General features: G+C 43.2%; 1 protein-coding gene across 2 annotated transcripts; it reads right to left on the minus strand.

Annotated features, from left to right (window-relative positions):
* On the minus strand, positions 1-27,538 carry TLR3 (toll like receptor 3). Of its 2 annotated transcripts, XR_016349413.1 has the most exons (6): positions 27,100-27,538; positions 18,564-19,012; positions 13,966-14,157; positions 9,699-11,527; positions 6,461-8,740; positions 1-6,044 (listed from the first exon to the last, which is right to left on the minus strand). XR_016349413.1 is itself a non-coding variant. In XM_089777888.1 (5 exons), the coding sequence occupies exons 2-5, from the start codon at positions 19,002-19,004 to the stop codon at positions 8,512-8,514; spliced, it is 2,691 nt and encodes an 896-aa protein (XP_089634014.1). In that variant the 5' UTR covers positions 19,005-19,012; positions 26,236-26,335; the 3' UTR covers positions 8,415-8,511. The 2 variants fall into 2 exon arrangements, 1 of the variants encoding a protein (XP_089634014.1); XM_089777888.1 differs by lacking the exons at positions 1-6,044; positions 27,100-27,538 and adding an exon at positions 26,236-26,335 and having other exon boundaries at positions 8,415-8,740.
* Between the last annotated feature and the right edge of the window lie 392 nt (positions 27,539-27,930).

Genomic DNA, 27,930 nt, shown 5'->3' on the forward strand with positions numbered 1-27,930 from the left:
TCTAAACATTTTATTTATTTATAAATATTGAAGTACATAACAATATTTAATCTTTATTTCACAGCTAATACCTTTATTACATGTATTAATAGCAAGCATATGTTAACATCTTACATTAAATTAGGATGAAAAGTCTAATTTTGCTATTATTTCTCATTAATGTACAATAAAGATTTAGAGAACACACAAAGAATGCTCCACAAGTTAATCTTTAACTAGAGGAACGTGTAATTGACATGGTGTTAACCTGGCACCACATCCTTAAAGCCTTGCCTCCTCAACTTTCATGGCTTAAACAAGAAGAGAGAATTTGTCACTTGGACTGAAGAGGTGATGAGAAAGATGAGATGAGAGCATCACAAAGAGGATAATCCTGTTACTGTAATTAGGGAATCATCACATATCATTTCATCTGTAAACAAAGCCCTTTGTTTTCATGTTATATCTTTTGTGATCAAGTCTCAGAGGGGTAGCTGTGCTAGTCTGTAACTTTAAAAACAATGAGTAGTCCTGTGGTACCTTAGAGACTAACACAAGCTTTCATGAGTAAGATCCACTTCATTGGATGAGTTGGAGTAGAAATAACAGAATCCAAGATATGTATAACAGCAAAAGAAGTTCTGTTATCCTCTGTATGTAAACCGCAATCAATGCACACAAGGCTCTCTTTTTTTGTTAGCTAAGTTTTATTATATAACATCTGTAATAGAATAGATTATTTTAAAGGCTATTAAAATGGATGCTTATACAAATTGATATGTACATTTTATAAGCAAAACAGCGTTTCTATATGATTTATTATTTGCACAAGAGGCACCAAATTGTCTGAAATCTGTTATCATAAAACAAATGGTTAATTCTCAAATCCATGAGTAGTCAAACAGTCCCCTTTGCGGGGGACATGCCAATTCCCAGCTCTCTGCAGCGTTATGCATCTGCCAATGGCTTTGACTCATGTCCAAAGGATTGGAACATTATAACATCCAGGCTAAGGGGCTTTATTGTCAAAATAAATGTGCATACCTTTTTCCAATCATTTTTTCGTAAGAGACTTTTCCAAAATTTGACCCATCTATACTGGGCCAAATTTCAGAAATAATCACTCTTTCGGAAGAGCCCTTCTTCCTCGTGGGAGGAGGAAGACAGGGCTTCCAAAAGAGCATGTCTGCTGTTCCTCAAAAAAAAAAAAAGCAGAAGAGCAAACACGTTTCCCTGGATGTGGCAGAATTTTTCTGGTATCCCGGAAAACCCCATAGTCTAGACATAGCCTCAGAGTTGGAACACCTGACGTTAGCTGCCTAGAAAATCACTGGAAGAACAGTGGACCAGACAGGACTAGAGTTAAGCACTTAGGCTCTCTATACAATCCAAAAAGGAGAGAGACATTTATAAGAATGGGATCCAAAAAAGCTATTACATTAGGTGTGGAGCTGCCTAAGGCAGCCAATTGAAGCAGCTGATGAGACAGGCATTTCCAAAGGACCATCCCTGTCTCTGAGTTCAGTACCTAGTTCCAGGCAGCAGGGTGGTGCTTATATCTGGCTAGCAAACCACAACCACAAACCCTTCTCCTGCAAACAGGTCAATTAGGCCACTAAAACACTTCTTGTGAGAATGAGTTAGCCACCTGCCTAAGTCCACATCAACTGACCAGGGAAGGATTGTCTTCCTTGTAACCTTCTTCTCTGTGGTTAGGGTTTTTACCTAAGATGTCAGTTTTCCTTGTTCAATTACCTTCTCTGAATCAGGAGAAGAAAGGCTGCAAACAGTGATCTCCCACCTCTGAGGTGAATGCCCTAACTACTGAGCTTTAGAGAGGCTTTCACTCTTTGGCCCAATTAATTCTTAATTATTCAATTACAGCTTCATCAAGGGGAATCCAGGAGAGCCCTCAAACAGAATGTCCCAGAAATCAATGAGATTGCTTAAATCCTTCTCTTCAAGCAAAAAGGTGAACTGAACCAAGATTTCACACACTCAGGTGTGTACCTCCCACTCCTAAATCTAGACTTCAAGTACCCATCTTCCTGTGAGGATTTGAGCCTGGATGCTTTGCTGAAGCCATCTAACCCATATTTGTATAGCTTCTGTACATATAGTAAAAGTCACACATTTAAAGCAGAAACAACTGAGTTCAATATACACCCACTTAAACTATAGTATTTTATCAATTTTATTTGTAACTCTTCCTTCCCTCCATCAAAGGGGAAAAAAGATTATGGATCAAAAGAAAATGATCCAAAGCAAAAGTCAGTAGAACAAACAACTGGATAGTTAATTTACTTTTAGGATTTTTCTGTAACTGTGTAGTCTTCAGTTACAATATTAATAAAATGCTTATACAGACAACAGAAATTAATATTTCTACTGTTCAGCAATCTTGAATTCTTTCCTTTGCATATTTAATCAGTATAAAGATCATGGTGATGAAATTATGCCCCTAGTCATGGTGCAGCCCCATTGTCATAGAGGTATGTCACAGCAACCCTTGTCCAATTTTACTGCCTTCATTTGGTTTGTGCAGATGTAATGGAGGTGCCTTGTTGCTGCAATTTAGTAAACAATTCTTTTGATTTAAAAGAAGGAATAAAACTCAGTTTATTCTTAGTTTTGCAGATCTCCTGGAGTAATATAAAACTCTTACTTCAGTCCCTAAACTGTTTATTTTGAATATATACAAAATCTTACAGAGTTAGAAGGAGCTATATTCATAGTCTATTTCCAGATTAATTCCAATTGATTCCCTCAGGGGATGTCTATACATCAAAGTTATTTTGAAATAACAGATGTTATTTCAAAATAACTTTCCTAGCATCTACACAACCCAACCGCTATTTCGAAATTAAATCGAAATAGCAGAGGGCTTATTTTGAAATTGTTAAACCTCATTCCATGAGGAATAACACCAATTTTGAAATTGCTATTTCGAAATAAGTGCTGTGTAGACACTTATTTCGAAATAGGGGGCATCCAGCTCTTCCCAGAGTGCCCTGGTGGCTACTCTGGCCTCAACCAAGAACACTCTTCTCCCTCCTCCCCTCCCCAGAGCCCATAAAGGGGTAGACTCTGGCCACAGTGCCTGTGCCAGCTCCAAGCCTGCCAGACCCAGTGGCCCCAAAACATGAACCACCAACCCACTGGCAGCCAGCCCTCCACTGCTCCCCAGGAGCAGTCTGCCAGCTCCCAGGAGCCTGCCAGGGGCTGGAGAAGGTGGGTGCCTTCCTGGTCCAGGCCAGAGATCATAGACCTTATTCAGGTTTGGGGGGGGGATGCCCCTAACGTCCATGATCTCCTCACAAGATGTGGGAACGTGGCCATCTATGGCCAGATAGCTACCAGCCTGGCCACCAAAGGCCACATGCAAACCCAGGAGCAGGTTCGCATGAAAATCAAGTTGCTCCAGCAAGACCCCCAACCCTGAGCTTCCCCTCCCCCTTCTTCCCCTTGCTTCTCCCTTACAGCTCCCTTCTCCCAGGTTTCCCCCTCCCCTCTCCCATCCTCTCTCTTCCCCACTCCTGGGGAACTGATGTCAGGGTGTTCTCTGAATTTGATTTTTAACTAGCTTCTGAAAAGGGTATTCTGCTTTGGGACCCAGTTTTCCCTTTGGTCCACTAAATCCTGTATTTGGGAAGTCTGCAGGACCCATCTGTTTACTTAGGGTATGGAAGATGGGGTAGGCTGAGGATTTTGTGGATGAATATGAAAGCCTTCATTTGCATATTTTGTTAATTTATGGGACAGGTCTACAGAGCCAGAGCTGGGCATATAGAGACACTTTTTAGGACCACTAAGAAATAACAGTAATGTTGTAGGGATAACATATTAATGTATTGAAAATGATTCCTCCAAATGGAAGTGACTCCCCATAATTTGTTCCCCACAACTTAAAGTGTTTAGATTTATTATTAATTCTCCTTATTATTATTATTTGTTAAGATTGTTAAATGTTTAGATTTATTATTATTATTGCCCCTTTAGAATATAATGTATTAGGTCATGTAACTTAGAACTGTTAAGAATATAATCCTATGTAGCCAGAAACAGCCCCCCCTCTGTGCCCCAGGGCATGCTCAAGCTTGTGCAAGGGGCTGCTTGAAATTGACATTGCAGAGATACATTGTAACAATGCATTGTCAAGGCACTAACTCTGCTATGGGAGCCAAGCCCTGTAATTGACTAAGGGCATTGTTACATAATTGACGCCCATTCTCTTTAAAACATTGTAACTTTACTCAGCACTCAGAGAATGTTTTAAGCAATACCACCCAGAAACTTTTGTAACTACAACTTTTATATTATACAAAATACTGTATGGGAAACATTAATTAGGGAATGTATGTAAGAGAGAGAGAGAGTGCTTGGACGATGAATGAATGGTTCTGAGAGGTGCCAGCCTGAGAATACAGCAACAAAGGGCTGAAGAAGGCGTCAGGTGCCAGTGCAACCAAAAGGTGTCAAGTGGAGAAAACCAAGTACTGGAGGTCCACCTGATGAGATCACTGACGAGCACCTGGCAGCCACCCTGGAGACATCAGCATGATGCAGCAATTTCCATAGACTGGCATAGGAAAAAATTCCTATAAGAGTTGGACTAAAAAACTATGGAATCAGAGTCCAAGGTTCTGCTGCCAGCCTACCAGGAGCTTCAGATGCGCATCTGATCAGGACTTCGCTCCCCACTACCATCACTTGTGTACAGAGTACCTGACCAGTATTCTGTCACAAGCAACTTCCAGGCTGGTTACTATAACAAATACACAGAACCTGAATGAATGGATGAATGAATGTTTATATGTATATGGGTTAAGTAGTTAAACAACGTTGTTTGCTTCTATCTTTTCTTTATTTTTTTTTATTATTATCTTTACAATAAATGTGGCTTTTTGCCTTATCCCCCTCATAAGATCCTGCTTGCTTTTATTGGTACAACAATGTTGATAACATAGTATGGTGGAGGAGGGGTTCATTCTCCAACTAGATATAGATTTTTGATAGGTAGTCTATTCAGCTACCCACAGGAAATAGCACTTACTTCTTATCTTGCTTGTGGAGTTTTATGCATAATGAAACAACAGTTTTCCTTCAAGGAAAACTAAGTGAGCTGGATATACAAGTCAAGGCTGAAGTAAATGCATCTCAGTGTCCATTGTAAAACCATGAGGATTTGCAAAGCTCCAGTTTGCAACAGCCTGCCAATAAAAATAGGTATCTGAAAACTACAAAGAAAGAATAGTTAAAAATCAAATGTAACATCTACACATTTCAGCCATAACTTATCAGTGTTCCTCAAAGGTTTTCCCCTTTCACATCAAATTTCAGTAGAAAGATTATGATGTGGACCACATCCTCTATCATTGGTTCTTACAAAAGCCACTCATTTGCTAGTCACAGGCTCATAATCTTCCTGTGGCTAACACAGAAATTGTATACTTGGAAAAACAGGAATGTATGCTTAGCTGCCATTTGATGTAAGCTGGCAGCAGGAGGAGAGGAACTGTCTGCTGCCTTCATACACAGGAAAATTTTTGTGCTATTCTAATCAGGATGTTGTGGTTTTGCTTCATCGAATGAATGAATTCATAATGAATATGAATCTTCATATCTTTTAGAAATTGATTTCTAAATAAACAGACAACTTCTTAAAGACATATTGCAATTTAAATAATATGCGACTGTCTCTTCAAAATCACAAAGCCCCAATTTCTTTGTTTAGGCTGGCCTTCCATTATGAGAAGGGGAAAGATTTGTCCTTAAAAGGGTTTACAAGTTTTAGGGGCTCTCTTTTTAGGGCCCTTTTGTTCGCAGAGTTATTTATACCTGATACAAATCAGTGTGAGACTTCACCAGATCAAAACGGTAGGTTGGCACAAGGGAATAGAAATTTGTGGCCTCAATGTTTGGCACTGCCAGTTCCCCTATCAAATTCTGTCTTACAGGTAGCTGTGAGTGCCCTCTGGTTATTTTACTGTTAAGACTCTCATTTTCCTTTGGTATACTAACTGTACTGTTTAAAAAACACAAAGGCTACGTCTACATTGGCATCCCTTTCCGGAAAAGGGATGCTAATGTGAGGAGTCGGAATTGCAAATCTGCGGGGGATTTAAATATTCCCCGCAGCATTTGCATTTACATGGCTGCCGCTTTTTTCCGGCTTGGGGATAAGCCGGAGAAAAGCGCCAGTCTGGACGCGATTCTCCAGAAAATAAGCCCTTTTCCGGAGGATTTCTTATTCCTACTTGAAAGGAGGAATAAGAAATCCTCCGGAAAAGAGCTTATTTTCTGGAAAATCGCGTCTAGACTGGCACTTTTCTCCGGCTTATCCCCAAGCCGGAAAAAAGCAGCAGCCATGTAAATGCAAATGCCGCGGGGGAAATTTAAATCCCCCGCGGATTTGCAATTCTGACTCCTCACATTAGCATCCCTTTTCCAGAAAGGGATGCCAATGATGACACAGCCAAACAGTATACATTTTTATTTAAACACCTTTCTCCAATTCATTTAAAGGTAGAACTAAAAAGGAAGAAAAAGTACATAGCATGTAAAAGACACTAAAATATATGTTACACAACAGCAACATGCACTGAATATATGATACAAATGCACAAGGCTAATACAAGTCACATTTTACTTTTTTGACCCGCACCCACCCACTCCCACTGAACTGAAGCAAGGTTAAGCACTGAAGATGACGGAAATAGACAAAAAACACTGAATACAGTGGAGCCAGGATGTCCCCTCTTCTCTAATACCATTTGTTTTAGACACAAAAAGTTTTGTGTAATCATATCATCTCAGGAATTACAACTACATACTATACCTGTGGCAATTTTAGGTACCTATCCTGTGATGTACTGAACTTTAATGGGAGTTTAGGGTGCATCTTGCAAACTAAGATTCATATACCCAGATATTATTCAAAATACATTTTTTATCTACTATGGAAGCAATAATGTCAGACTGCAGTTTCTACAGATTGAACTTCCCAAATCCAGGACTCTCCGATCCAGCAAGGAGATGGATGTTGCTGGACCAGAGCCCCAGGAGCGGGAGCCAGCTGGGAGAATAAGGGGTCTGCGGAGTCCCAGCATCAGCGGGGCAGGTGGCCAGAGAGCCCCTGGCAGCAGGGCTGGCAGCAGCCGGGGAATCCCAGGAACCCCCAATGACAACAGGACTGGGATGGCTAAGCAGCCCTGACCAGGAAACACATGGTGGCAATGGGGCCAGGCAGTGGCCCAGGAGCTCCAGCTGGGGAACCCCAACAGTGGGGTCAGGCAGCAGCCCCAGGCCCAGCCCCAGCTGGGGAATCCCTGGTGGCAGTGGGGCTGGCCTGGCAGCCCTGGCTGGAGAACCCCAGGAACCCTGGCAAACCCCCAGCAACCTCCAAAGGTAGCAGGGATGGTGGCGGCAGGGCAGCCCTGCCTGGGGAACACCTGGGAACTCCCAGCATAGCCAGCAGGCAGGTGCCCCAGGCCAGCTTTAGTGGGGTAGTGGCAGGGTGGGGAGCCTCACAGAAAGGGAGCTGGCAACGGGGCAGCCAGCAGGAGAGCATTATCCTCCCCGGGTCTGGCAAACTCCTTGGTCCGGGACAGCTCAGGGCTTGAGGGTACTGGACCAGGGAGGTCCAACTTGCATTTGGAAAAAAATGGAGAGACTAGAAATATCAATTTTCTCTTCCTTAATGCATAGAATACTAGAATATTTCATTTGAAGATTACCTGAATTCTAGCAATTTTAGAGGGGAGGCATCTAGCTAGAAGGGAGAGACGTTCTGGATCCTCTCATGTTACTTGCAAGCAGGATAGTCACAGACTCGCCGTGCTGCTGGGGAAGGGAGTGGGCCCCAATCCCATACCCCCAGAAGGGACAGGATCCCAGGCAAAAGGGGCTGCTGAAAGTGCATGTCCCCTCTCCCCAACCCCAGCACTGCTCAGGTCTCTGCAGCATATTGCACAGGGCACCAGCAGCAATTTAAAGGTCCCAAAGCTCAGGGTGCTGCCCACCAGCGGCAGGCCTGCTTGCAATTCACCTTAATCCATAGGGCCTGCCCACAGCCCTCTGCGTCACTGCATTTTAACAAATTAGGTCTATATGTCCACATTATCCCCTCTCTAATATTACTTTGTATATTTGTATCACATTGCCTCTCTCTTATTCATTTCCTCCCTAAGGTAAACAATCCCAGTCTTTTCAGCATCCCTTCATGTGAAAATTTACCATGTAGCTAATTATCCTCATCACCCTCTCTTCTCTCTCTATTTCTGCTCTATTTTAAAGAGGCTGATTCTTTATGATATAAGATTGAAAGAGTTGCCAGTCCATCATGACTATTTCATGAACTCAGAATACAGGTGAAACAAAATATGAAGGATAAGAACAATCACCAATTAAAAGCACATAATAGGAACATAGATGAATTACTGTGGATTGGTTTAATTTTTTCTACAAGGGCCGTTGCCATTTAGACAGTCTGAAATACAATGTCCTAAGAGTTCAAACTTATACTTTAAAAATTCAATGTATTTTGCTGCTAGATTTAAGTGCCATTTTTAATTGCTGATGAAATGCATTGACCCGTTCTTTCTGAGCTGGCCAATCCAAGATGCAGCGAGATTTGAACATTCCTCTTCTCAAGCAAAGTGCATGATTCAGCTTGTAATCTGGAATGTCATGAAGAAAGATCAGTATGATGGAATCCCGACTTTGCTCAATAGCTTGCTGGACAGCATGATACACCTTGAACCTTAAACAAAATTAGAACAATTAATGTCTCAAAACTACATGATATAAACGTACACAGAGCTAATAGGAATGAGTGACATCCAATAATTTTCTGTGATAGTTCCACAAAGGTCAGTGCAGAATTAGGTCTTTAATTTATATATAGTTAACATTTAACCTTTAAGATAATGCTGTTATTACATAAATACATCACTATTTTTTTTAAATTAAACTAAAAAAAAAAAAAATCTGCCTTCCAAGTCAACTGTCTCAATTTTAGTTTCACTTAGTAAATACTGTAATCTTTCTGTCAGCCACACAAATTGGTAGCAGTAAGGCCCTGTCTCAAAAAATTATCTTTGTAAGTTAACCTCATCAATCACTCTCATCTCAAACCTCTATTTTTAGGGAAGATCATCTGAGGAGCAATGATGGTGTGATTTACTAGACAATTAGGTACATTATGAACCAAATTCTGCTTTCATTTACACTGAGGTACATCTGGAGTACACTTAAACCTCATTAATCTGGCAACCCTGGGAAACAGGGTACACCAGACTAAAGAATTTGCTAGGCCTGGGAGGGCACTGTGGGATATTTATGTGGTGCCTCACTAGCAGGGCTCCACTCCCACTGCCTGAAGCTATGGGAGCATCTGGGCAAAGCCTCAGGGGAAGCACATCACTATGTTGCTGTTGCCCCAGCTTTGGGGTAGGGGAAACAGCAGCACACAGAGCCGCTTCCTCCTCACTCATCAGGGTCCGTACCACTGGTGTTCCCGGATTAGGGACACCCAGAGTACAGAGGTTCATGTGTACTGCCATTACATTTCAGAGCATCTACCCCACAGTCACACTCGTGTCACAAAATATAATTTCCCTTGCGTTTTCTGTTTTAAAGAAAGTTAACCACTGTCTTAGAGATGACTGTATTAAAGATTTTCTGAACAAGTGTTATTCATGTACACACAGCATACTCACTTTTTGCACCAGGGATCTTTTAGGAGATGTTCAGTGACAACAAAGATAATCTTTCGACTTCTTTTTATACTATTAATAGTGGCTTCAAATTTAGATATGCCTGCTTCAAAATCTCGTTCCTCTAAACAAAACCTAATTTGAGACTGATCGTTTTTTTCCAGAGGAATGAAGTTCTTGGACACCCACTTCCTGTCTCTTCTTGCATGAATAATGTAGGCATCATAATCAAATTCTTCCTGTTGCCTGTCTATTTCTGTAAAACCAAGTACTCGATTCACTGACACAGTCCAGTAAAAAGCTATCCTCCAGCCTTCAAAATGGATGAGAATGACAATGAAAATGAGGAGCATTATCAAAGTGGTGCTTATTATATACAATAGTTTAAAAGGGGCACTATCTTTGCAGGGTGAAATGTCAAAATGCATCACCAGAGTACTATGATACTTAGATGGGGTATTGCAAAGATAATGGGTATCTAATCCAGGTATGTTTGTTTGGGTCACATTAAGCCAATTAACAAACCAGGAGATGCTTTCACAGGTACAATCAAATGGATTGGAATCCATCTCTAGTTCTTTCAGGTTCTTGAAAACTATCCCAAACACTTTTTCTTCAATAGATGTTATAAGATTTTTCTGAAGGATTAATGAATTCAGAGATTTCTGATCATCAAACAAAGATGCTGGAAGCAAGTTCAAATTATTTAATCCTAAATCCAGGATTCTTAATTGAAACAAACCCTTGAAAACTTGTACTGGAATCTCATCAAAACCATTAGACTTCAAATTAAGTACATGAAGGTTAAGAAGATCTTTTAAAAAAAGGACAGGACTTCCTGGATTGGCATGTTTCCAAAGTCGAGCCAAATTATTATGTTGCAAATCCAAAATTTCAAGTCTGTGAAGTCCATCAAACAAATCATCTTTTAGGTTAGCTAGATTGTTGTTGCTGATATCCAGGATGGTTAGATTCTGTAGAGGGTGAAAAGGTGACGGAGAGATGTCCAGACTGCTACAAGCTACCTTCCGTAGCATAAGTTTTCTAAGGCTTGGAACAAAAGCAAATGATTTGCTTGTCAAAGTCAACTGTTTATTGTAGGAAAGGTAGATAACCTCAATATTTTGCAGACCTTTAAACTCATGACCTGTGAGAACTTGGTTAATTTCATTGAGTCCCAAATCAAGAATTCTTAGGTGTCCCAACCAAGAAAATGCTCCACTTTCTATTTTTGTGATTCTACTTTTTGTAACATTAAGAAACTGCAGAGTAGAATTAGCAAGTGATGAAAACGTTTTATTAGTTATTATTTGTAAGCCATTGGTCCAGTTACATAGACTCAAATATTTCAGATTGTCCAAGCCTGTAAACATATTAGGAGTAATTTCTTGAAAACTATTACCATCTAGAAGAAGCTCCTCTAAATGGCTTAGCCAACGAAATGCAAAATCATCAATTTTTCTGACATGCGATCTTCTCAGATTCAAATACTTGACACTGGACAATCCATACAATGAATGAGAAGTCAAGTTATAAATCTTATTATCCTCTAGATTTAAATATTCTAAGTTTGAAAGCCCGGCAAAGGACTCATTTTCTATTGTGAGCAAATAATTTTTGGAAAGGTTTAAAGATGTGAGATTTGTTGTTTGCAGTCCTTGGAAGGTTGACTTGTAAATACAAGAAAGCTGGACCTGGCTCAGCGAAAGATTCTGAATTCTTGTGCCTGATAATTCTAAACAAAGTTTCTCTGTGTCATTTTCACTAAGTTTCATGTTGTTCAGCACAAGGCCATACAGATTTCCAATTGCACGTAAACAGCCTGTGTGAAACTAGAAGGGAAAAAAAATGAATGATTTTGACATTTAAAGAAAATTCACTTTAAAAAGTTGTTTCACAAAGCCAAAACTTGAAAAGTTCTTCAAATCACTACCAGAGACAAGCAACACAATTTAAAATAACTTGTAGATTTTCAATAAATTCCACAGGACTTAACCAAATTGTATTTGAAAATGTGTTATATTTCTATAGTAATGGTTCAAAATACTGTAATAATGCCATTAAAATGTAATAATTTGTGTAAGTACTGAAAAGTAATTTAGGTTTTTTTCATTAAAGACATGAAAACTAATGGAATTCAGTGTCTAATTCTTATGTAACTCTGAATCTTTACATGTAACCTGGAAATATATGTAACAAATCTCTGTGCCATGTATTTCCTGTGAGTTTTTTTTACTGATCTATTGTCAAGAAGTGGCAATATGACACTAAATCAAAGGGAACATGAATATACTTTGGCATGCAGGAAAAAAAGTATTTAGACCTACAATAAAAGCCAAGATGAACACAGCGACCTTTTTTTTGCTCATAGTGTGCGCTCATTAAACTAGAGTCCATACATTTGCTTCTACATAATGAATGACAGACACACATAAAAATATTTGTCCTCTTTCTTGATTTGTTAACAGAATCGATGAGTGATAGGCACAAGTATTCATTTGTGCCAGTAATTCAAATACATAAGCCAGAAAGAACTGTTTAACTTTCAGATCCTCCACTGTGTTTGGGGGAGGATGCAGGGGAACAGAAGCCAAAAAAAAAAAGAAAACAAAAAAAAAATCCAATTCTGCTTTACCTGGGAAATGAGTACATTTAACCTGAAAGTCGGTGAGGGTGCATCTACACTAGCCCCTTAGTTTGAACTAGGGAGGCTAATGAGGGCGACTGAAATTGCAAATGAAGTGCGGGATATTTAAATATCCCGCGCTTCATTAGCATGTTCCCAGGTGGTTGCCATTTTGGAAACTGACTAGCCCAGAATAACTGCCCGCATCTACACGCGGCAGAGAAATGGGAGTTCGAAGTAAACCCCTTAACTCAAATTAGCTGTTAAACCTCATTCCACGAGGAGTAACAGCTAATTCGAGTTAGGGGTTTACTTTGAACTCCCGTTTCTCTGCTGCGTGTAGATGCGGGCAGTTATTCCGGGCTAGTCAGTTTCCAAAATGGTGACCACCTGGGAACATGCTAATGAAGCGCAGGATATTTAAATCCTGCGCCACATTTGCAATTTTGGTCACCCTCATTAGCCTCCCTAGTTCGAACTAGGGGGCTAGTGTAGACATACCCCGAGAGAGAAATTTAGAACTCTTGTAATATCATTTTTTAAATCACTTTTTAGAGCAGAAACATATTTTAATGCTGTAATGATTGTAGTGTGCATGTATAGTACATAAAATAGCAGGGAATAAACCTGAATAGCAGCAGCGCAGGGGAGCAGGTGGCTCCATGGGAGCCAGTGCTTGTGGGGAGCCGACTTAAAAGCCAGCTCCCCTGCAAGCACCAGCTTCCTCCTACTGCCTCCCCACCCCCTGTCTCTGATAACGAAGCAGCAGAGGGAAGGCCTTTACGTATATATCCATGAGGGCTAACCAATGAGCCCAAGCTCATCGGTTAACTGTTTAAACAAATACACCAACACATTCCTAGTCTACACTACATTTTAAAATCCAAAGCAGTAAGTTTTAGAGGCCTGGACTATAGACTCAAGTTCACAGGGCTCTACTTAAGGAACTAAAAGCAGCTGTGCAGAGGCTATGACTTGGACTAGATCAGTGGTTCCCAACCTATGGTCCGTGGACCCCTGGGGATTTGTGGCAGTACAGTAGGAGGTCCGTGTGGAGCCTCTTGCAGCCAGCACATCCTGCAACCCGCATTGCTTCCCACAGCTCAGGAAGCAGTGCAGGCTGAGGGACACGCAGGCTGCAGGCACAGCTATATTGTTTTGGGGGGAGAGGGTCCATAAAATTATAACTGATTGTAAAGGGGTCTGTATCCTTGAAAAGGTTGGGAGCCACTGGACTACAGCCCAGGCTCTGAAGCCCTCCCTCACCCAGTCTTCTGACCCTGAACCCTTTGTCTAAAGGTAGCATAAGTCCATTTGTAGACCTGGATTCCGAGACTCACTGCTGCAAGTTTACAATGCAGTGTAGATGTAGTTTTGGTTACTAATTGTGAACCAGTCCTGTTCCCATTTATTTCAGAAGCCGAATTATGCCCTTCACTTCTACTCTTACTCCATTTACATAATAAACCAACTCACAATATCAAGTAAAAAGTAATACGTATTTTATTACAAGAGAACAGTATTATCTCTGACCAAATTAATACTATTTTTTTCAGTGACTGGCATATAGAAAACATATAGGTCGCATCATCAGCTAGTGTAAATCATTTGTAGCAGGTGAGGATGTGGTCTTGTATTTCTTACCTTGTTTAATGGATTTGATGATAAATCAAGCCTAGTTAAGGAAGTGTTGCTAAGAAAATCTAGTTCTTCTCTTTTTAACTCAGTGATTCGATTCTCTGACAGCACAAGCTCACGAAGGTTCTCCAACTGGGTTTGAGATCCTAATTTTGTTGAAAGCAAACGATTATGGGATAAATCCAGTATGCTCAAATTCTGAAGAAAATAAAAAACAGGTGAGAATACAGTCACAAGTTAGATACCTTTGGAACTATGTGAGCCAGTCTGACATTGAAAATTGGTCATATAACCAGAATCAGGCGAGCAACAGAACAGAAGTTGTAACATGGAGTAACACACACATTGGAAGGCAATAGTCTGTCTACATCAGATGTTACCTATAATGGGAATCCTTAAACTAGATCAATGGTGCGCAACGTGTGGCTCATGACCCCCTTGGCAGGAGAGCGGACTGGCACTTTAAATTAAGGGTTAAAGGGGCTGCAACAAAATGTTCCCAGCGGTTTTTTTTTTTTTTTTTTTTGCGCTACAAAAATTTTCCCAGCCCCTCAAAAGGTTGAGCACCACTGATCTAGATGACCAATCTGGCAGCAGACTGCTGACCTCCAGTACCCTGTAGAAGAGAGCCCCTGGATATTACACAAAGGGAAAAGGAACAGTTACGTCCAGCCTCAATCACAAGGGGCTCATCTAGACTTCGCTAGAGTGTCGAAAGAGGATATGCAAATTCCGTGGGAATTTGCAAATCTTCTTCCAATTTCACTTTCAAAAGCAGCCATACTGAGTCAGACCAAAGGTCCATCCAGCCCAGGACCCTGTCAGCTGACAGTGGCCAATGCCAGGTGTCCCAGAGGGAGTGAACTGAATAGGTAATGATCAAGCGATCTCTCTCCTGCCATCCATCTCTGACCAACAGAGGCTAGGGACACCATTCCTTACCCATACTGGCTAATAGCCATTAATGGACTTAACTTCCCTTTAACTGCCCTTTTCTGATGTGCCACATCTTTTTTCTGAGAATGTTTATCCTCTGATCTGGCCCATACTTTATCCTTTTCTATCCTCTCCTCCTGACTAAAACCTAGGAAATCTCTATCAATAGACTCTCCTCTAAGAGACGTCTCTGTCCAATCCACGTGCTCCTCTGCATCAATCGGCTTTCCCCCATCTCCTAGTTTTAACAACTGCTCTGCGACCTTTTTAATGTTAAGTACCAGCATTCTGGATCCACCTGTCCCAGCTCTGAGCCATCCCAAACCCAGAGCCACTTCCTGCACGCCAAGCCCCTCATCCCAAACTCCACCCAAAAGCCCATACACACAAGTCCACAGCCATTACCTCCTCCTGCACCATACCCCAGCCCAAAGCCTGGACTCTCTTGTAACCAATCCCCAGACGTGTGCCCTTCCCAAACTTGGAGCCCCCTCTTGCATCCCAAACTGCTCATCTCTGGGACCACCTACAAGCCTGCACCCCCAACCCAGAGCCATCCCCTCAGTTCCTTGCTCCAGACCAAGTACCCCAACTACTTGCTCCAGCCTGGAGTCCCCTCCTGCATCTTGAGCCCAAACCCCTATTTAGAGCTCTCACGCTCTCCCACACCCTTTCCCCTGTGCAAGTCCAGTGAAATTGAGTGTGGGGGAGAGTGAGCCACTGAGGAAGGAGGAATGTAATGAGTGGGGATAGGGCCTCTGGGAAGGGCAGGGCTAGGGTGCTCAGTTTGGTGCCAATAGAAAGTTGGTGACTACCAGTTGGCACTGTATTTTAATATATTAAACATTGGCACTCAGTCAGAGGCCCAAAGATATTAACAAGGTCACAAGTTATCAGAATCAAAGTCTATTTCCTCAAATAAAAACTGGGAATTACAATACTTTGCCAACCTCACACTATTAATTCAGGCTACACTGTCATCCTGTAGTGGCAATAGTCACAAAACCTATTTATCTAAATAACCACGTATCTCCACACTCTAGGGGTACGTCTAGACTACAGGCTTTTGTTGACAGAAGTTTTGTCGACAGATACTGTCGACAAAACTTCTGTCGACAAAGAGCGTCTACACTACATTCAGTTCTGTCGACAAAGCAAGCTGCTTTGTCGACATGGTAGTGTAGACGTAAAGGACAGTTTACATGCAATAACACCTTCTGTCGACAGAAACTCTGTCAACAGAAGGCGTTATGCCTCGTAAAATGAGGTTTACCAGCGTCGACAAAACTGCTGAGTTCTGTCGATGTTATGTCGACAGAACTCAGCGGTAGTGTAGACGCAGGTATAGTTTTGTCGACAAAAGTCCACTTTTGTCGACAAAACTCTGTAGTCTAGACACACCCTAGGATAATCACCAAGTAGCACACGGGGAATGCCAGGAACATAGCCAAAGGAAATTGTTCTGATGATTTCTCAATTGCTAAGAGAAAGCTTAGCTTGTCAGGGTAACCAAAACACTCCCTTGAGCTATTGTAGATCAGTTTACAGATGAATAGACTGTGGTTACTTTGATCTTTCACAACTACCCAAGGCAGAAGAATGCTGACAAATTCTAAGCAGATGACCATGTTGACTAGCACCTATCAATTCATATTAACCCCAAAAGCTCATAGAAGCCTGAAAAAGGAAGGAAATTAAGCCCTACAGCTTGGTAAAGAAAGTCACAATTGTGCACATCTGGAATATGAACAGTTGACACACAAAACATAGTACAGGCAGTCCCCGGGTTACGTACAAGATAGGGACTGTAGGTTTGTTCTTAAGTTGAATTTGTACATAAGTCGGGTACCCCAGGTGTCCCCGATTCAGCCTCTGCTGAAACTGACCAGCAGCTGACTACAGGAAGCCCGAGGTAGAGCTGCTTTGCCCCCGGCTTCCTGGAATCAGCCACTGATCAGTTTCAGCAGCAGCTGACTTGGGGACACCTGGGATAGAGCAACTGGGGTGCTGCCAGGTTGGTCCCTGCAGCGCCGAGGTGCGGCGCTGCGGGGACCAACCCGGCAGTGCCCCAGCTGCTCTGTCCCAGGCATCCAGATTCAGCCGCTGTTGAAACTGACCAGCAACGGCTGAATCGGACACGCCTGGGGCAGAGCAGCTGGAGTGCTGCTTGGTTGGTCTGGTAGCGCTGACCCTTGGCGCGGCGGGACCAACCCAGCAGCACCCCAGCTGCTCTTGGGGACGCCTGGGGCAGAGCAGCTGGGGTGCTGCTGGGTTGGTCCAGTAGTGCCGGACTAACCCGGCAGCCCCCCAGTTGCTCTACCCCAGGCTTCGGTGAGAAAAGCCTGATCTGCTGGGAAGGGGGGGGCGCACTAGCTGCGCCCCCCCCCAGAAGACCAGGGAGACGCGGAGCGGCTTTTCTCACCGTGGAGGACGAAGGCGGCGGGACCGCGGCGTGTCTCGACGGTCCTGCCACCCGCGTCCTCCACGGCGAGAAAAGCCTGGTCTGCTTGGGGGGGGGTGCACTAGCTGCACCCCCCCCAGAAGACCAGGGAGACGCGGGCGGCAGGACCGCCGAGACACACTGTGGTCCCGCCGCCCGCGTCCTCCGCGGCTTTGCTCCGCTTCTCCCTGGTCTGCTGGGGGACTTAAAAAAGTTTTGCGCAAAAGGCACTTTTGCCCGAACAGGAGCAGCATAGTATTTCCACAAAAAACACTGATTTCTTACAGTAGGAAGTCAGTGCTTTTGCGGAAATTCAAGCAGCCAGTGTAGACAGCTGGCAAGTTTTTCCGGAAAAGCGGCTGATTTTCCGGAAAAACTGGCCAGTCTAGACACAGCCATGTCGTATTATTTCCTCTCATTTTTACAGGGCCTGATAGGGAATGATATATAACCTCAAGCTTTGCCTCTACCATTTCTCCAAACCTGCCCACTTCCCATCATGGACCTTAGACCCTATATACAGAGAGGTCTCAATACAGGAATAAAGGGATGTAAGGAAGGATGCCACAGAAGTCACAGAAACCCCACAGCACTGACCCAGTGGACCTTCTCTGTTCAATTTTTTTGGAAAATATAAGGGCTCAAGAAGTTAATACTAACAATAGGTTGTTTCTTCTCCAGAGAATAAAGAAGAGTATATTTAGTTTTGGAAGGCAAAACTATTGATCCATAAATGATGGTAAACATTGATTTCACTGTACATTCAAACAGATAGGAAATACTTCCATCAATTATAATAAAAATTTACAGATAGCCAAAGAAAGCAAAATGTTGTTTGAGTTTGATATTAGGCTATTTATCTTGTATATTTTGACATATGAAGTTAACAAATTGTGTTGTAACAGTTATAATGTTGAACTTTTTGAATCTCAACATCTACTGTTAAATAATTGTCTGGACCCACCCATAATTTCCCATAGCTGCAAACATTCAAAATGATTAAAATAATAAAATATTAAACATCAATATTAGCTGACAAAATTGTTTCAATTGTAATTGTTACAATTGTAACAATTAAAAATTGAATTTTGTGCAAGCCTAAGTGTATTGGACCTTCACAGAGGGGACACAGGACCTGCTCTGGAGATGCACTGGATTTTAATTCAGTAATTTATTCTCTTCTCCTTTTCTCTTTTAAAGAATGAAGAGCAATATTTCTATATCTTACCTTCAGGCTTTTAAAAGGATTGTTTTTTATTTTTATTATGTTGTACCCTAAATTGAGCTCCATCAGGCTGGAACAGGAAGAAAAAACATTGTCAGTGAGCTCATACAACTGATTATGTTGAAGCTTCAAAACTTTTAACAAGGGCAGGATTTGACACAGTTCTGGATGCAATTTAGAGAGTGTGTTGGATCCTGCATTCAGGTAAGTAAGCTGGCTGTACTTTGTAAAATTTTCAGGTGGTAGTTTGTTCAGCTGGTTATGAGAAATGTCCAACGCTGTTATATTAATTGGGAGATCTGAAGGAATTTGCTTCAGCTTTAGATGACTGCAGTCCGCCACCTGATTTCTGATTTTACATTGGTTCTCAGTTGTTACACAGAGCCAGGAGCAGGTCAACAGGCTTAAAGACAAGCAGGCCCAACTGGAAAGGGTAGCTCTCATTGTTCTATCTACAAAAAGAAAAATGGTAAAATATGTACATTGACACTTACTGTAAAGTAAGCCAGGCTTATAATCAAGTACTTTCAACTATGCTAGATACACTACAAAACAAATCTGATAATTTTAAGTTACCTAAAACATTTACACTCCCCTCCCCATACAGTAGCACTTCTCTGTTAAAAAAAATTAAACTCAGTCACATCCCCAAAACTTTGTTTTTGCTGTGTCAAATCTAATTGGAAATGTTTTAACTTCTTTATTTCAGAGAAAACAGGGTGTTTTAAAAATACCAATTTAAACATGGCCCAAAATTAAAATCCATAAAATCAAGATGTTACAGAGTGGTATTAGCCCCAAATAAAGGAAGAAGCTATTGCACCTGTGATTCACCAGCTGCCTTCTAAGTACACCTAGGTTCCATAAATAAGAGGTCCCAGAAAGGTCTGTCAGGACAGGTGAGAAGTTGAACTTTTTAGGGACCCCGAAAGATGTTAGTTAGTGTCTCAAGCTAGGTGAGTAACAAGAGTGGTGAAATGTTTGTTCCTAAGTGAAAAATCCAGGATTGGGGAGAGTTTAAGGACAGAGAGACTTGCCTGTGACTTCTAAGGCAGAGGATGGAAGGCAGCGGAACAGCAGAGGGTTTTACCTGTTGGTGTCTCCATGCATAGAGAGCTGGGCCTAGATGACCAATAAGAGGGTATGGGGAAGTGAAGGATGCTGCTTGAGTGAGGATGAACTCTCATTCCAGAGAGGCTGAGGGGATTTCTCCTGAGAACAGTAGGGTTGTACTTTAGCTTGAAGGGATGGGGAGACTATTATGGTGACAGGAGAGGACTGAAGAAGATCTTGTGTGTGTGGTGGAGGATGCTGGAGTGTGCTATGAGGAGGGACTAGTGACTATAACATTTTCATAACTATATCACTGGGAGGGAGAAATGGCCTACATGTGGCTTTTGCTGTGGATTATTTGAACTATGTTTTAATAACGCTGCTCTCCTCACCCAGGCTATTAGTGTATCAATTACACTTGTTTGGTGTACTGGGGACTCTGCAGGAACAATGCTGAAGAAGGGGCACTTGTTGGCTGCGTCTAGACTGGCATGATTTTGCGGAAATACTTTTAACGGAAAAGTTTTTCCGTTAAAAGTATTTCCGCAGAAAAGCATCTAGATTGGCACGGATGCTTTTGCGCAAAAAGTGCTTTTGGTCAAAAGCATCCGTGCCCAGTATAGACGCGCTTTTGCGCAAGAAAGCTCCAATGGTCATTTTAGCCATCGGGCTTTCTTGTGCAAAAAATTAAGGTGCCTGTCTACACTGGCCCTCTTGCGCAAGTATTCTTGCGCAAGAGGGCTTATCTCTGAGTGGGAGCATCAAAGTATTTGTGCAAGAAGCACTGAATTCTTACATTAGAATGTCAGTGCTCTTGTGCAAATTCAAGCGGCCAGTGTAGACGGCTGGCAAGTTTTTATGCAAAAGCACTTGCTTTTGCGCAAAATCTTGCCAGTGTAGACGCACCCGTTCTGTTGCAACCTGATGCTGAAGGGTGTTTTGGGAGGGGTCACCCTGCCACATGGGGATTGTTAATAAAACCTAAACCAACTGAAATCTTTCAGCATCTTAAATATCACTCTTCAAACAGCTCTTTTTACAAAACAAGCACTTCCCCCATGGTCTTTGAAACCTCAACTTTAAAAATCCAGTAGTGAAACTGACTTAATTCTCTCGGTCCCATCTGAGAGAAATATAAAACACAAGTTAAAATGATGGGCATGTTGGATTGTTAACATTCTTCCATTTTTTATATTCTAATGTTTTAGTAAGGCAAGAGATTTATTACCAGCTTATGTCTTTTTTTTTAAACATGTTTGTTCAAACATCCCCTTTTGAAACTCAAACATTTCAGCATTGTACAAAGTGCACTGCACGGGAACTAGATAAGGAAGCTGCCAAGAAAGAGATGAAAGTGAAACTAAATAGAGAATGCCACAAAGGGAAAATACAACGCAGAAGTGGCAACTTTAATCTGTAAATAAAATTCTTCATTGGATTAATCTATGATGTTTCTAGCATCAGAGGTAAGGATATTTGTGGTCTTGCAAGTATATCAGACCAAATTTGCAATTAGGTACACCCATGTATCCATATTAATTTTAGGCTCCGATTCAGTTAGGTGCTTCAGCATGTACCTCACTTTAAACAGATTTATAGTCCCACTGGTTAGAGAATGCTCATGCACTTAGGCTATGTCTACAGTCATGACTGTCCTTCAGGCATATGCAACATACACAGCTGTGCAGGGCACCCAAAAACTAGGGACACCACCAGAACAGCAAGTAAGAGCAGGATGGCTCCCACACATCCAGTGCACACTGCAGGGTTCTTACACAGGGATCATATTAAAAAAGCTGAATGTACCAGTGTCATGTATTTTGCAGGAGGAAGAGGACGTGGGGGTGTCTGCAGGGAACTCTGACTCTCCACCTCTGTGAGGCAGGCTGGATAACTCAGTATTCTTTGCTGCCTCGTCTCTCTTTCTCTCCCATGCTGTGTATGAAGCTCTGTGTGTCAGAAATGGGGAGTAATGGGTCTTCTGGGGGCACCAGTATAATAATATTGCAAAGGTGCATAAATCCTAACGACAACCCTGTCTATACTTGCAGAGCTTTTGCACTCTTGTTTCACTCGTTATAGTGAACCAGTGAAAGAAAAGTGCTGGTTTGTGTACTCACTTCCACAGGTGTCAGAGAGTGTTTACATTTCCAGCTCTTCCATTACTATCCCACAGTGCAGCTCTCTCCATTTTGATGATGGGTCTTCTGGAAATGAGTGGGTGATTATGGGCATCCTGGGTACCTGCACAGCCCCCTTTCTCCAAACACTGATTAGCTCCAGTAGCTCAGCATTGTTCCATGCAGGGGATCATTTGCTCAGTGGAGCAGGCATTGTTACCTGGCCAGATTACAGGCAGTCCCCGGGTTACGTGGATCCGACTTACGTCGAATCCCTACTTACGAACGGGGATTTTCTTGCCGCGGAGGACGCGGGCGGCGGGACCGCCCAGACGCACCGCGGTCCCACCGCCTACATCCTCCACGGTGAGAAAAGCTGCTCCGCGTCTCCCTGGTCTGCTGGGGTACCAGGGAGACCAGCAGACCAGGGAGACGCAGAGCAAAGCTACGGAGGACCCGGGCGCATCTCAGCGGTCCCGCCACCCGTGTCTCCCTGGTCTGCTGGGGGGTGCGCAGCTAGTGCCCCCCCCCCAGCAGACCAGGCTTTTCTCACCGCAGAGGACGTGGGTGGCGGGACCGCCGAGACGCACCGCGGTCCCGCCACCCGCGTCCTCCGTGGCAAGAAAAGCTGCTCCGCGTCTCCCTGGTCTGCTGGGGGGGGGGCGCAGCTAGTGCGCCCTCCCTCCCCAGCAGACCAGGCTTTTCTCGCCGACGGCTGGGGTAGAGCAGCTGCGGGGGGCTGCCGGGTTGGTCCCACAGCACCGAGGTGCGGCGCTACTGGACCAACCCAGCAGCACCCTAGATGTTCTGCCCCAGGCATCCCCAAGAGCAGCTGCCGGGTTGGTCCCACCGCACCAAGGGTCGGCGCTACCAGACCAATCCAGCAGCACTCCAGCTGCTCTGCCCCAGGCGCGTCCGATTCAGCCGCTGCTGGTCAGTTTCAACAGCGGCTGAATCTGGACGCCTGGGACAGAGCAGCTGGGGCGCTGCCAGGTTGGTCCCCGCAGGAAACCGGGAGCAAAGCAGCTCTGCCTCGGGCTTCCTGTAGTCAGCCGCTGGTCAGTTTCAGCAGCGGCTGAATCGGGGACACCTGGGGTACCTGACTTACGTACAAATTCAACTTAAGAACAAACCTGCAGTCCCCATCTTGTACGTAACCCGGGGACTGCCTGTATATGTGCCAAGAAAACAGGAAGCTGTATGCCTATTGTGGAGGTGGTTTTCTTTTTGTGATACAACTTCTGAGTTTCTCAGCAAAAAGTCACAGGCAAGGGTAGATGCTCTAAAAAAATGACTTTGCCATTCTGAATGGCAAGTGCAGACATGCTGGGTACATGTGTGCCTACTGAGTAGGGATTGCTTAAAATACATAATTCTGTGTAGAATCAGTGGCTAAATGCAGTCATAGATAGACCTCACAGCAGAGTTTTGCCCATTTATTTTAAATAAATAGCTTTCAGTTTATTAGAATAGATATTCTGAAGTCAGAGATCTTTTTAATTTATTCTCTATACAACAGAATTGGTTAAATCTTTTTGAAAGAGTACCAGTAACGATCAGTTTCTGTCCAATATTCAATTAGCTCATTTGAAAAGATAAAATGAATTTGTTTAAACATGTTAGACAAAGTTTGATTTACAGCAGAAAGAACAAGTTTATTTCAAAAGGCAAATTAAGTTTCAGGTGTTCCCCTGCCAAATTGTTTTACAATAATATTATTTGAATTTTTTCTTTGTTTCTCTTACTTCTTTTCTTGAAATTAATTAAAAGTAGTATTGCTGGATCTCAAAGATCTTATTACAGGGCCTAATTCAATGGAATTCTTCCATATTTATAGTGCTATAACAGACAAGAATTTAACCCATTATGACTATTGGTTCAATTAATAATGCACTGATACAATAGATAAACAATTATGAGATTTTTGTATTATGAATTTTAAAATCCTACCATTTCCCATATTATCCACCTTGTGATATAGCTATACATCATATATATATAGTAGCCCAATGTCTGAGAGTCTGTAACGCTGAAATGCTGGCTGTTCCCTCTGGGCGGCGCTGTTGCCTGAAATGCTGGCTGTTCCCTCTGGGCGGCCCGTGCTGCATGGGGAGTGCAGGACCCAAACGGCCGCTTGCGCTGCTTGCTCCCCCGCGGCAGCCCGGCTGAGCAGCGCAGAAGTCAGCCGAGTGCCATGGCGGGAGGGGAAGAGGGGCGGGGCGGTGATGTACATGGCCAGGGGGCGGGGCCCGGCCATGTATGTCACCACCGTGCCCCTGTTCGCCTCCCACTGTGGCATTCGGCTGACTTCTGCGCCGCTCAGCCGGGCTGCCACTGGAGAACCCAAATGGATGCTTGCTCCCCCGCGGCGGCCTGTCTGAGCGGCGCAGAAGTCAGCTGAGTGCTATGGCGGGAGACGAAGGGGGGGTGGGGCGGTGACCATTTGGGCTCCGCAGTCCCCCAAGTGAGAGGCAGAAGGGGGAGGAGAAGAGACATAAAGAGGCAGGAGGAGGAAGAGAGCTGGGGGGGGGGAGGCAGGAGGAGGAGAGAAAGACGGAGCGAGAGACCGGAGACTCAGGAGAGAAGACCGACGAGGAGGAGAGACCTGAAAATCCCGTCTTATGACGGGCAAATTGGCTAGTTATATATTATTGGATTATGGAGTAATTTAAAATCTAACAAATACAGCGCACACGCCTTAATCAGATCAGGGGAGGGGGAGGAAGGAGAGAGGGCTGCACCCTTTAACCCAAGAACAGTTCCATTAAATGGAGTGAGACTCCATTAAACTGCAAGGGTCTGACTGTGAAGATCCTACTGCAGAATCTGAGGCTGTGTTCACTGCAGATGTAACAAGTACCAACACTCCGCTCAGCGTAACACAGTTTTAGTTAAATATGCCATTTCTGCTTTCTCTAACTCTATTATGTTGTATTGCTTTTTAAAAACTTTCGCACCAGCTCTATTATGTCAGAATATATCGTCCCATGATAGGGCATACAAATCCTGCACTGGAAAGGCAAGGGTTAACCCTGTTTACCTAACTGAGGAGGCCCTGCTGAGCATGCTCCAGCTGGAGGCCAGATATAAAGGCCTGTAGAGCAGCTTACTCTGGGCTGTTTGTAGTAACTCCTGAAGTAGAACTGCTGATCTACTAAGACACCAGTGCTAGCCAGAAAGCAGCTGATGTAGATGCCCCAGCCTGGAATGCCACTGAGAGGAAAGATATGGAGAGCACAATGCTAAAAAGTTGGGTAGGAAGTAATCCAGGGGAATTTTGTGGAGAATGGTAGCTTTGCCAAAAAAGCTTGATGTGTTTTGGGACTCTGCTGAGCTGGTAGTGGGCAACCCTACCACTGACAGGGCTTTGGGTTGAGACCTGGTGGAGAAGGTGGGACTAAGTCCTCCTACCTCATTATGCACAAAAGAATAGGGATGTAAAAAAGTTATTTAAATATGTAATTGTGTAATTCCTAAAAATTGACTTAATATATTTGTTTTATACTCCAGAGCCTACAGCAAATCCACCTCCCTAGGAGCAAAGCTGGCAGAGGATATTGGCCCTGCTCCTGGAGAGGAGGCTTTGCTGTAGGCTTTGCAGCTGGCTCCCAGGGAGCTGGAGCGTAACCTGTGGTGGGGGAGTTGGGCCTGCCATAGATGGGGACTGGCTGGAGCAGCCCCTGTCTGTGATGGGCCTTGGAGGGCTGCAGTAGCAGCCCCCTGGGTGAAGCAGGCAGGGAGTGCTCCAGGGTGAGGCTTATCTGGTAGCCATTTACATCCCTATCCACCTAGTTAGCTCCAGGGTCCAATCAAGCATGGTCCTGAGCACCGTCTGAATGTCACCGGAAGTTGGGAAGGTACTGAATATTCCAGAACTGAGGATGCTTGGTGCTTCCCAGGCAGCAATTAGCATCTTGCAGGACTGGCCCCATTGTCTAGAGCCTTTGAAACATGCTACAGGATCAGAGGGGTAGCCGTGTTAGTCTGAATCTGCAAAAGCGTCGGGGAGTCCCGTGGCACCTTATAGACTAACTGAAGTGTTGGAGCATAAACTTTCATGGGCAAAGACCCACTTCGTCAGATGCATGTAGTGGAAGTTTCCAGAGGATGAATACTAATGCCATGGTGTTTTCTGCCTTAAATATCATTTTTGAAAAGAACAGTTTGAGTAGCTTCTCAATATATTATATGATCGTACAGACCCTTTAGAGATTTGAAATATAATAATTCAGCTTTCATACCAATAATATGCTCATTAGCAATTAACACAGACCTGACAGAAAAATGAATGCAATTAACACAGATCTGATGTACATCAGAGAAAAATGTATTGCTAAGAAATCTAGTGTTCAAGATAAAAATGGCATTGCTTATACATATCCTCATCTGGATTTTTAAGTTTGTAATTGTTGTTTATCAATAAAAACTTTGACTGTCTAGTTACTGAGAACTTTAGTTTTCCCTAATTCAAAGTTATTTAAAAATAGGAATTTTCCACTCACCAGACTCCGGCAGATAATGACTGCTTTAGGATAGAAAGCTCCCCCCCTCCTTTTTTTTTTTTTTTTTTGGCTTGATGAGCTCACAGTCGTCCCCTTCCCCCCCCCCCCTTTTTTTTTTTTTTTTTTGCTTGTTCTTAGGAAAGGGGACTTCACCATGAGAAACTTCCTAAGTAAAATCTGTATCCTACAGAAAGAGCTGAAGAAAGCACCAAAAGGAGAACTGGTTTAGCTGCACTGGTTGCAGCTAAACAGAATAATCTACTTCTCCCTACTCTTCTGATCCTTCATTATTTGCTTTTGTGGGTGTGTATGTTTTAATATACTCTTCCTGTTTCCTTGCATCCTCCAGCTACTTTTATTTAAAGAGACAAGAGCCCCTGTTATCCCGGTTTATTATCTTTGGTTAGTTGTTGGAAATGAAGTATTACTCTTTTCAGTCTCCAGTAGTTTCCATTCCCCCATTATCCTTCAAAGATATTTTACAATTGCCTTGTTTCTTAATCTCCTCTTTGCCCTATTCTTCCTCACCTTCTGCCCAGTTCTGCTTAATTTTTAGGTCTTTCCGTTAAGTGTGTATACACTTTCTCTGGTGTAGCTCTTTACTCTGACAATATACAGTTGTACTAGTGCCGGGTGCTACTGAGGACGAAGCACTGCCCTGGGAACAGCAAGTTTCATTATACAGAGGTAAAATGTCAGCACTCAGATCACACTAGTGTGAGCTGATTGCAACACTGGTATAGCTGCATTGTTGCTGGAATACAGATTTGTTTTTTCCCCTAATGTAAACAATACCTCAAAGGGAACAGAGCATGTCTCCAGCTTCTCATACCGAAACATGTTAAAAGTAAAAGTTGTACTCACATTAGATTTCCAGTTTCAGCCCTCCGTTCAGTGAAACAAAAAAGCAACGTTTCAATCCCATGCTTTAGGCATTTGCAAACTTTCTTTCTGCAACATTCAGGGTGAGGCAAAGCAAAGGCCTCAAGGAGTCTTACTCACCAGGCTGGAGCCTACAAAGCATAGCCTGGGCAAGGACAGAAGAACAAAAACCAATGATACAAGTACTTTTCCTCCCCACTCCACTCTTCCCTCCCACATGCACTACTCAGCACCTTTGCTGCCAACTAATTACAGTCCGGAAGTGAGTCCTTTTGAGAGCATGAATTTAATGCTTTTCAGTTGCCCTTTGATTTCTTTCTACCATTACCAGCTGAATAAACAAAAATACAGAGCAGCCTATGGAACAACTCATAAACTCATGCATGGTCTTGTTTTCTCTGTCTCTGTCCCAATGATAGTTATATTTCTCCTCAGAGTTATAGAGTGAGTGAAAATGACTTTGTAATCCGCTGCTTGGGGCACACGTGACAGACCTGGGCTCTAGTCCCTTTTCCAATTACTGTTTGATTTGTTGCCACAGCGTAACAGCATAAATGTGGAGAGCCTGAGGGAGACAGGCATCAGAGTCAAGTGTTTCAGCCCAGAAGGTGGCCTGTAACATGAGCCCCACTACCAAGCTTTGGTCCTGTGCTTCTCCCCCTTCCCCCCCATCTAAGCCATTGCTAGAGACCTCATTAACATGAGGTCCTGACCCAGTTTGGGGTTCCAGCCTACAGTTTTTGAACCAGTAACTAGCCTGACTCCAGGTAGCTGGTTTCTGTTTGTGGATTGCTATGCAGAGCTACATATTTC

Source organism: Pelodiscus sinensis, chromosome 4 (assembly GCF_052426305.1).
Source record: "Pelodiscus sinensis isolate ZL-2025 chromosome 4, ASM5242630v1, whole genome shotgun sequence".
Lineage (NCBI taxonomy): Eukaryota > Metazoa > Chordata > Testudines > Trionychidae > Pelodiscus > Pelodiscus sinensis.

Bases quoted from the DNA above. Each gene is read 5' to 3' on its own strand.
- TLR3 (XM_089777888.1), bottom strand. From the start codon at position 19,004: ATGAGAGCTACCCTTTCCAGTTGGGCCTGCTTGTCTTTAAGCCTGTTG. The intron at 14,158-18,563 runs GTAAGATATAGA...TATTTTCTTCAG, and splicing joins ATCCTTTTAAAAGCCTGAAG to AATTTGAGCATACTGGATTT. The intron at 8,741-9,698 runs GTGAGTATGCTG...ATTTTGTTTAAG, and splicing joins AAAGATCCCTGGTGCAAAAA to GTTCAAGGTGTATCATGCTG.